The 10407-nt window shown below is 29.9% G+C and overlaps 1 protein-coding gene across 1 annotated transcript; it reads left to right on the top strand.

Moving 5' to 3' along the window:
* Positions 1-2826: 2826 nt before the first annotated feature.
* Positions 2827-3312, top strand: LOC140974655 (pectinesterase inhibitor-like). Its single transcript, XM_073438203.1, has one exon. It carries the CDS (start codon positions 2827-2829, stop codon positions 3310-3312), a length of 486 nt encoding a protein of 161 aa, XP_073294304.1.
* The last annotated feature ends 7095 nt before the right edge of the window (positions 3313-10407 follow it).

Genomic DNA, 10407 nt, shown 5'->3' on the forward strand with positions numbered 1-10407 from the left:
TTGATCAATATGTAATCTTATTTTAAGGGGAGGAAGTTTCGATTGTTTTATTTATGGCTCTTGTTTGCAACACCTCATAAAATGGGAAAATTAAAAATAAAGTGCCCATAATACTAAAATTTAATTATTGAAGTCAACTTACGCGTTAAGTTTTTTACTTTAGTATATTTTGTTGTCTTACTGAAATAAGTAGTAATGATAAAAGATATATTGGGAAAGAAAATTGGTTTTTTTTAAAATTTAAGTGTAAAAAAATAAACATTATAAGGATTTCTTAATGAATAATATAATATAATATTAATATATGACTTTGTCCGTCCAATTTTATCGAGGTAATAATTTGGTAGTGAGTATAATTGAATGGAAAGTTAATTGGGAAAATATTTGGCATTGAAGTCTTAAATCTTCTTAACACAACGATATCAATATTTTATGTATCATATATGGTTGACAAAATCTTGTGCTAGTATTTCGTAATATTAATTCCACTAAATATTTATGATGCTTTTCTTGTGTTCTCTTGCGTATATAAAATATTCCACGATATTAACAAGTGAGGCTACCCTAGTAAATTGGGTGAGTTAGATGACCAATTTATTGGAACCGAATGATGCTTCTTTCTTGTGAGTGCCAGTGACCGAACAGAGAAAGATCGGGTTGGATGATCTACACATTTTTTAAAAACAAAGAACGTTAGTGGGGCGCTGGAATCAGTACCTGTCTTGAGATACTCAGCATTGGGCTTGATGTGAGGACACAAAAAGTATTCTGGTACCCGGAATAGTTGTGGCAGCTGGGTCCTGAACAATTTATCTTAGTCCTCCTACGCTGCTCGGGCTATGCTGGGATCCCGGGTTTTATAAATATGTAGTAGTCCAATCGACTTCCCAAGTAGATGTATGTCCGGGGGAAGGTTTAAGTAAGTTATTATTTCTTTACCCAAACTGGGTCTCGTCAAGTCTTCTCCTGACTTCATGGCACCAACATTAGGCTCTCGCTCTCTCTTTCTTTGCCCGAATCCAAGGATGACCCGGGCACTTTACCAAGTATCACCATTCCCTCTGAAAATAGTCGGACTAGAGTCCTACTCGTTGTCCCGAGTGGTCAAATTGGACTTGGACAGGAGAACAATTATATTTCAAATTTTAGGCGGGCTAAGGCTGACGGTAGAATGACATAAGCCCTAATAGTTGAAAAGACAATATCTGACAAACATCTCTTCATATTCCTGACTCGACTTTTCGTCTTCTCGGATGACCCAGTTCAATTTATGAGGCGCATCCTATCCCCCTGTTTACCCCCAAGATCGACTACTGAGATTACTCATAACGGGAAAATTGGTTATTTTTCGAATTACTGTTCAAATAACCATATCAGATTACACAGCTTAAAATATTTGATAGTTGATAATAAATCTATAATTAATTATATGATGGTAATCAATAAAATTGTCTACTTTTTCGATTTAAACTTATCAAATTCTTGTTCAAATTTCAATTTTAAAATCTGAATAGCTTGAAAATATAAATTGCATTTTTAATTTCAATTAAATAGCTTGAAAATATAAATTGCATTTTAATTTCAATTAAATAGCTTGAAAATATAAATTGCATTCAAAGATTTTGCCTTGGTGGGTAGAAAATATAAATTGCATTCGAAGATATAAATTAGTATTGCACTCTTTCGAAAAATTGTTTCCACTCTCTTCAATCACTCATTTTAGGCAGAATAAAAAATACGACGACTCCTCTTTTTAATGTCATTTGAGAGTTTGATCATTCGAAAATGCAATAGGCGTTGAAACTCCAATTAGTTCGTTGTTATAATCTACATGCATATGGAAACAATGAAGATTTTAGCTTGGAGTGTGTGTTTCATGATAAAGAGGTTGGTAATTATTATTATTTTTTTACATAGTTATCTGATTATTGTGAGAAATTAAAAATATTTACTTTTTCTATATTTTGTTAGGGTGAAGGCATAGAGACACGAAATCGGGAGTCAGGCACTGTGATGCAAAATTGCAGTTTTTCAGGTACGGATTTGCTAAAGAAGTTGGCCGTGAAGACATTTTTAGGCAGACCTTGGAAAAATAATTCCACTACGGTGATAATGCAAAGTTTTCAGCACTAACTAATCCATCTCAGAGGATTAAATTCACTGGAATTCTAATTTCCCCAACTTGTTATGATATGGTGTAAAGTTGAAAGAGAACTTTGTTTCGACCGAGCAATGTATATAGCCATATAATTTATTTTGTGATATGTGTGCATTTGCTGTCATCTCGATATTTCTCGCATATATGTACATTTATTTGGTCAAAATACTTATAATTAAAGATGCATATGAAATCAGTTTGTAAATATGATATAACCGATCCTTTAGGCCTTAACATCACTCAGTCCATCCAATTATATCTGTTGCACCAATCAATTCAAAGATAATAAATTGATATTGGGAATATCAGAGACGGCAAAATATATAATAAAGTCGGAACAGCAAATATTTCACAAAATGGTAATACCGTATCGTGAATCTTGCTCAAAGTAATGGTATCGATCCCTTATAAGATGCACTATGTTTTCTATAATTAATATAAGATCTTTGTAGTATTAATTCCACGAGATTTGTTATTTTAAATGCCCTCTTACTAATATAAAATACTCCATATATAATACAAAATTTTACATGTATCAACAAGAAAAGAAAATAACCTAAATATATATATATATATAGACACACACACACACACACGAGTAGAGAGAAATGTCTTCTCCTGTCACACAAGTCTTCCTCATCCTCTTCTTTTTCACCCAAGTTATGTCCATGGCAATTAGCAACAAAAATGTTGCTTTGATACAGCAAGTGTGCGAGAAAACACATGATTATAGTTTGTGTGTTTCTTCTTTAAAATCCGACCCCCGTGGTCTAAAAGCCGACTTGAAAGATCTTGTTGTTATTATGATGGACATTGCACTAGTGAAGTCGATGAAAATCTTAGAACTTATCATTAAATTGAAAAAAACAGCCTCTGATCCACTTGTGATATCAAGCTTAAACGTATGTAGTAGTGAATACGGTTCATCTATGGATAGTCTCCGAGAAGCTATAGATGCTTTGGAGTCGAATTCCTATAAAGAATCATACGGGCAGCTTACTTTTGCTGCAGGTGGACCGCTAAGTTGTGAGGATACTTTTGCCGAACCACCAGCACGGAAGTCTCCATTGACGGCTGTCAATGCCGACCTTTATTCTGTGGTTACCATTGCAGAAGATATTCTATCGATTGTCATGAAGCACAAGTCACTATGACTTAATTATTTCATTAGTTGATCAATATGTAATCTTATTTTAAGGGGAGGAAGTTTCGATTGTTTTATTTATGGCTCTTGTTTGCAACACCTCATAAAATGGGAAAATTAAAAATAAAGTGCCCATAATACTAAAATTTAATTATTGAAGTCAACTTACGCGTTAAGTTTTTTACTTTAGTATATTTTGTTGTCTTACTGAAATAAGTAGTAATGATAAAAGATATATTGGGAAAGAAAATTGGTTTTTTTTAAAATTTAAGTGTAAAAAAATAAACATTATAAGGATTTCTTAATGAATAATATAATATAATATTAATATATGACTTTGTCCGTCCAATTTTATCGAGGTAATAATTTGGTAGTGAGTATAATTGAATGGAAAGTTAATTGGGAAAATATTTGGCATTGAAGTCTTAAATCTTCTTAACACAACGATATCAATATTTTATGTATCATATATGGTTGACAAAATCTTGTGCTAGTAATTCGTAATATTAATTCCACTAAATATTTATGATGCTTTTCTTGTGTTCTCTTGCGTATATAAAATATTCCACGATATTAACAAGTGAGGCTACCCTAGTAAATTGGGTGAGTTAGATGACCAATTTATTGGAACCGAATGATGCTTCTTTCTTGTGAGTGCCAGTGACCGAACAGAGAAAGATCGGGTTGGATGATCTACACATTTTTTAAAAACAAAGAACGTTAGTGGGGCGCTGGAATCAGTACCTGTCTTGAGATACTCAGCATTGGGCTTGATGTGAGGACACAAAAAGTATTCTGGTACCCGGAATAGTTGTGGCAGCTGGGTCCTGAACAATTTATCTTAGTCCTCCTACGCTGCTCGGGCTATGCTGGGATCCCGGGTTTTATAAATATGTAGTAGTCCAATCGACTTCCCAAGTAGATGTATGTCCGGGGGAAGGTTTAAGTAAGTTATTATTTCTTTACCCAAACTGGGTCTCGTCAAGTCTTCTCCTGACTTCATGGCACCAACATTAGGCTCTCGCTCTCTCTTTCTTTGCCCGAATCCAAGGATGACCCGGGCACTTTACCAAGTATCACCATTCCCTCTGAAAATAGTCGGACTAGAGTCCTACTCGTTGTCCCGAGTGGTCAAATTGGACTTGGACAGGAGAACAATTATATTTCAAATTTTAGGCGGGCTAAGGCTGACGGTAGAATGACATAAGCCCTAATAGTTGAAAAGACAATATCTGACAAACATCTCTTCATATTCCTGACTCGACTTTTCGTCTTCTCGGATGACCCAGTTCAATTTATGAGGCGCATCCTATCCCCCTGTTTACCCGGCCTCCAAGATCGACTACTGAGATTACTCATAACGGGAAAATTGGTTATTTTTCGAATTACTGTTCAAATAACCATATCAGATTACACAGCTTAAAATATTTGATAATTGATAATAAATCTGTAATTAATTATATGATGGTAATCAATAAAATCGTCTATTTTTCGATTTAAACTTCTCAAATTCATGTTTCAATTTCAATTTTAAAATCTGAATAGATTGAAAAAATAATTTCATTTTTTTATTTCAATTAAATAGATTGAAAATATAAATTCCATTCAAAGATTTCGCCTTGGTGGGTATAAAATATAAATTGCATTCGAAGATATAAATTAATATTGCACTCTTTCGATAAATTGTTTTTACTCTCTTCGATCACTCACTTTAGGCAAAATAAGAAGTAAAAATATTTACTTTTTCTATATTTTGTTAGGGTGAACGCATACATAGAATAATAAAAATATGTGGTCATGGAGAGAGTCAAACCCATTCTCAAAGAAAGTCATGTATTTGCCCTAAAAAAATATAATTGTTGCAAGAATTTAATGAAGTATAAGATAACAAACAAATACAAGATTAATTTTATCGCAAAAACTCGTGTATGTGAAATTTTTTATGATACGTTTCCATTGATGATGTATGAAATCAAGCCTTTTAGTGCAGTCAAGAACAAATATGTTGTTGAAGAGTCCATATTTTTATGTTCTTTAATTTATTTTTGTGTTTCATGATTAATTGATCTAAAAAAATTTCTTATAACTTACGATTTTTTTGGTTCTCGAGATGTCATTAGAAAAATGGTTGCTGGAGGCTCGCCATAAAGTAGAGAATGATCTAACATTTTAGGAACAATAATGTATTATGTCCTTTGTGGCGAGCCTTTGTCAATGACATCGTGACATATTTGAAAAAACTAGGTGAAGAACCTGTAGTTATAGTTCTTCAAATGTGTCGAGCAAAAAAATTTAGAGATGATAATAAATGAAAATTTGGATGAAATAGTAGAATTTTGTAATAGATAATTTTGATTATTCTATTCCGTATTAATATTTATTCATTTTATATATTAAACTAAATATTAATGTAATGTTCATTTCAAGGGTTGCTACCGATTGCAAGACCCCAAGTTCAATTAGCTCTATTTCAGCGCAAAGGAATTTTTTAGGACAATAGAACAAGTTCGTGAAATGATGAGGTCTAATTAAAATTTTATTACATGTTTCATTGGATAACATAATCTGATATATGATTTTTCTAAATAAGAAAATAATTATATCATGTAAATATCCATGTAATGTATTAAATGTTTAACAATAAATATTTAATGTATATGTTATTGTACCAATATATAATGAATATTGTACCAATTTATGTTTATTCAAATTATTTTTCAAAATTCAAATTTGGATATGAATTCACTTCTTGAAATTAGAAACCACATTAAAAATTTGTATCGTTTATATCATTTTATTTAATTACAGTTAGAGTTTTAAATAGAATACATAAATTTATATGTATAGTACTGTATAATTGATAAACACATTTTGTCATTCTTACTATATATAATACTAGCGTGATATCATTTTTTAATCACAATACAGAAATGACTCATTTATTCATTGTTATCACTGATGTTAACCCTTAAAAATATACATTGGACGATGAAACTACGACTCATTCGTTGATATAATCTACATGGTATGAAAACGTACAATGGAGATTTCCGTTTGAAATGCATCTTTCATGATCGAGAGATGTATAATTTTTTAATATTAATCTTTTCCGAATGTGAAAAAGTATGATTTATATTTTCTCTATTTTCTAGGGCTCATGCATACATAAACGATAAAATGTCCCATTATGGACAAAGTGAAACATATCCTCATACTAATTTTAATAGTTAATTACATAAAATAACGGTTTGTCCATCGCACGAGTAAAATACTAATGAATTAATTAAATTGAACTGTACACAGGCAAGTTCGACCATGCATTAAACTGTTTTATACATTTTAATTCATGAATCTTAGTAAACAAAACCCATATTAATTAGCTTGAACCAAGCTTTATGTGTGTGCAGTGGCATATCCATAATTTCATTAGAATCAAGTAGGCTAAAACTTATATAATATTTTTTTGTGGGGAAAATATAATATTTTTATTATTCTAAAATCAAAATGTTTGATTAATAATGATCTCTAATAGCAACGCAATTTGGTTTCAAAACAAAAACGTTTGAAACTAACGTTTTTACCCAAAAATATATAAAGTTAAGACATTTTTGGTTCATTGTTCCCACGTTAGAAAAACTTCTCAGAATGATTTGTTACAATTTATTTTTACAGAGAAATAGGAAATGAAGACAATAAATAATAATTCGATTTTGATGCGATAATGAACCCTTGAAATATGAGGTTTTAATTTGGCAACAATAATACATTACTCATAGGTTAGTAAATAGACACCACCAAAAAATATCATACTATTTGACGTAATATTTGCTAATATTGACGTAATATTTGCTAATATTTTTGAATAATTAAACACATGGTTAGTCAAAAATGGTTGGTTTGATTATGTAAGAGTTTAATTTTTGTTTTTTCCCTAAACTTCACCTATAAATATTAATCCATTTTTTATTTCAAAATCACACCAAAACACAAAATCCTTTCATCTACAATCATAAGTGTAGAAGTGAGATAAAGGATTTAGTGTGAGATTTCTTAAGGATTGTTTATTCTTGGAAGGAATAAGATTAGTGGAGAGAAAGTGAGTGTTAAAATCAGAGTGTTCTGAGTGAAATACTTTGTATTCTCAATTCTCTTGTCTTTTTTGTTATTAATAAAGAAGTGATCTCCTTGAGAGGTTTAGAGTGGACGTAGCCCAATCTTGGGGTAAATCACTATAAATATTGGTGTTCATCTTATTCATTGTTGATATTACTTATGATGTTCCGCTACGATGTTATCTCGTTTATTTTACCGATATCCCAACAATTTTATGTTATGTTTGGCAAGAAATTTTCTTAGTCAATGTGTCTGAGCATCTAAATTTTTGACTTTTTACTGCCTTTAATTTTGTCCAAAAGATTAACGGATTGTTGCACTACATGATTTACGAAAAACAAATTCATGCAAACTACAGTTTGTAGTTCACTAATTTTCATCCTCATAAACTGGGGTGGAAGAAGGATTTGGGACGGAGGAGATGGTTCGGAATTTTTTTCCTTTCAAAAAGGAGGAAACACATCTTTAAGTACTAATTCCTTTTGCATATATACCATCTTTGTCTCAACTATTGTGCAATTTATGTGACGAGCCTTTTAACGTCAAGATGACTTGAAATCTCGACGGTTTTGACATTGGCAACATTCGGAGAAATAGAATTGTCGAAGGAAATTCATGCATTCTCGAATAAACCAGTAACAGGAAGTAAGGCCATATATATTTTTTACCCAATAATATAATCATGCATTTGCTTAACAAGAACAAAGATGGAGCAAATCAAGAATTTTGTTTGCATTGCAGTGACCCTCGTCATTGTGATACAATGCGCCTCAGTACAATTGACTTTGATGTCCAAAGATGGACGGGGAAATTTCACTACTATCATTTAAGCTCTTCTAAGAACTTCCGGCTATGTGATGCAAAATTGCACTATTTCGGGGACGCCAAATTTGATGATGGAGTTGAACGTAAAGACTTTTCTGGGCAGACCGTGGAGAAATTATTCCACTACAGTGGTAATGCAATATTTTTTGGACAAGCAAATCGACCCACGAGGCTGGTTGGAGATGGGTACAAGTTTGGATAAGCTGTACTATGCCGAATACAATAACTGAGGGCCTTGTTCGAGTACCAACCACCGAGTCAATTGGTGGCGCGTTATCCACTCTAGAGCATTTTTATGATTTTCATGTTATTTTAGTCAATAAAAAATGAGTATGCTATATGTACAACCAAATTTATACAATAATTCTTACCACACAAAAAAATCTTCACAAAAATTTTATTTATCAAAATCTCATTATAAATTAAATATAAAATCTCATTGGACAATAACAAAATCTCACGATATAATTTTTGTAAATATCGCAATAAGATATATTGGTTGTTCTTTTAACATTATTCGTAGGAAATTCAATGTAATATAATTTGTACAACAAGAATTATAAAATGAATGCAAAAGATATTTGTTTAAAAATTTTGTGTTATAAATCTAAGGTTATTCTTGAATGGAAGGATTTCAATACATTCAAATGTATTTTTAATTTGTTATTTAGTGAAGTGACATCGTAAACTTCAAATCCACTCAATTCATGTGTATATAGTAGTATTTCATGTTAATTATGATATATTTCAAGTCCACCCAATAATGATGTAATTTGAAATTCATTCTACTTTATATAAATAATAATATGTAAATAAGTCATGTGTAGATTCAATATTTGATATATTGTTTCATTGTTAACAATAAAATTATAATTCTAATCCATGAATTTGAAATCAATTCATCCAAGCGCAATCTAAATAAATTAATAATAGTTGAAAAACATATTAGTAATAAATCTTATAATTTTGTATAAATTAGACATTGGAGAAAATAATATAAAATTGATATCATAATAATAATTAAAATTAAATTTGAGAGAAGAAAAAATTATAATACATAGTGTTGACCACTTATTTTACCATGTGCTACTGATTTATGAAAAATAAAAATACAATATAGATAATATATTCTAGATCTTAAATTAAATTATTGTGTCAAATGTTTTCTTCCTTTATATTTTCAATTTTTATTGCTTTCACGTTTTTTTGTCATCATATATCTTTTTCTTCTTTGTGAAAAAAAAATTTATTCTCATCATCTTCATTAGAAAATCTTATGGTGCTGTCGACATCGATCATTTGCATTTTCATATCTGTATTTTTTGATTCTTTTGTTGGAAAACTTTTTTTTTATAATAATTTTGTTTCAGAAAATCTTTCTATGCAATAATTTAATTATCCTCAATATTCATTCTTGTGTTGTTATCGTCTTCTATTACTTATATTTCAATATTTTTACCATTGAGATAATTGATTATCGTCTTTTTTCTTTTTAATTTCTTGTTGTTCGGAATCTACTTATATCTTTTTGCATTCAATATTTTGTTGTTGAAATATTTTCTTATATTTTTAATATGTTCAATTATAAATTATTTAAATCGTTTTGTCCATTTTGAGAAGAAATGTATATTCTTCTCTATTTGATGCATCTACAGGTCTCCACACAAATTAAGTTTTTTTTGGAAAATTTTTTTCGTTTAATCTACAAGCAAATAAAACCAAAGAATTTTGTTATTCCAGTCGTCTTCTACAAATTATGTTTTTTTTTTTGTAAGAAAATCTTTTAACTTAATCTACAAGCAAATAAAACCAATGAATTTTGGTTATTTCATCATCTAGACAACTGAAAAATATGATTTAATTAATATGATATTAATTTATCAAAAAGTGTTCAACTCTTAGTGATATAACATATTTATGCAATATATTATTTAAATAAAAAATTCAGAATTACGATCAACATATTTTTTTTATATTTCATACTATATTATAGGAAATATTAAATTTTTATATATTAATTTTTTTTCTTGAGAAACTTCTTGCATATATAAACTCATTCAAAAGATTATAGATTTACAAAATAAAACAAATCATATTCAATTTAATATTTTGTGAAAAATATATGTTTACTTCATCTATAAGCAAATAAAAACCAAATAATTTTGAC

Source organism: Primulina huaijiensis, chromosome 3, assembly GCF_012295235.1.
Source record: "Primulina huaijiensis isolate GDHJ02 chromosome 3, ASM1229523v2, whole genome shotgun sequence".
NCBI lineage: Eukaryota > Viridiplantae > Streptophyta > Magnoliopsida > Lamiales > Gesneriaceae > Primulina > Primulina huaijiensis.

What these genes read in the sequence shown, in the direction of transcription:
- LOC140974655 (XM_073438203.1), top strand. Translation starts at nt 2,827, where the DNA reads ATGGCAATTAGCAACAAAAATGTTGCTTTGATACAGCAAGTGTGCGAG.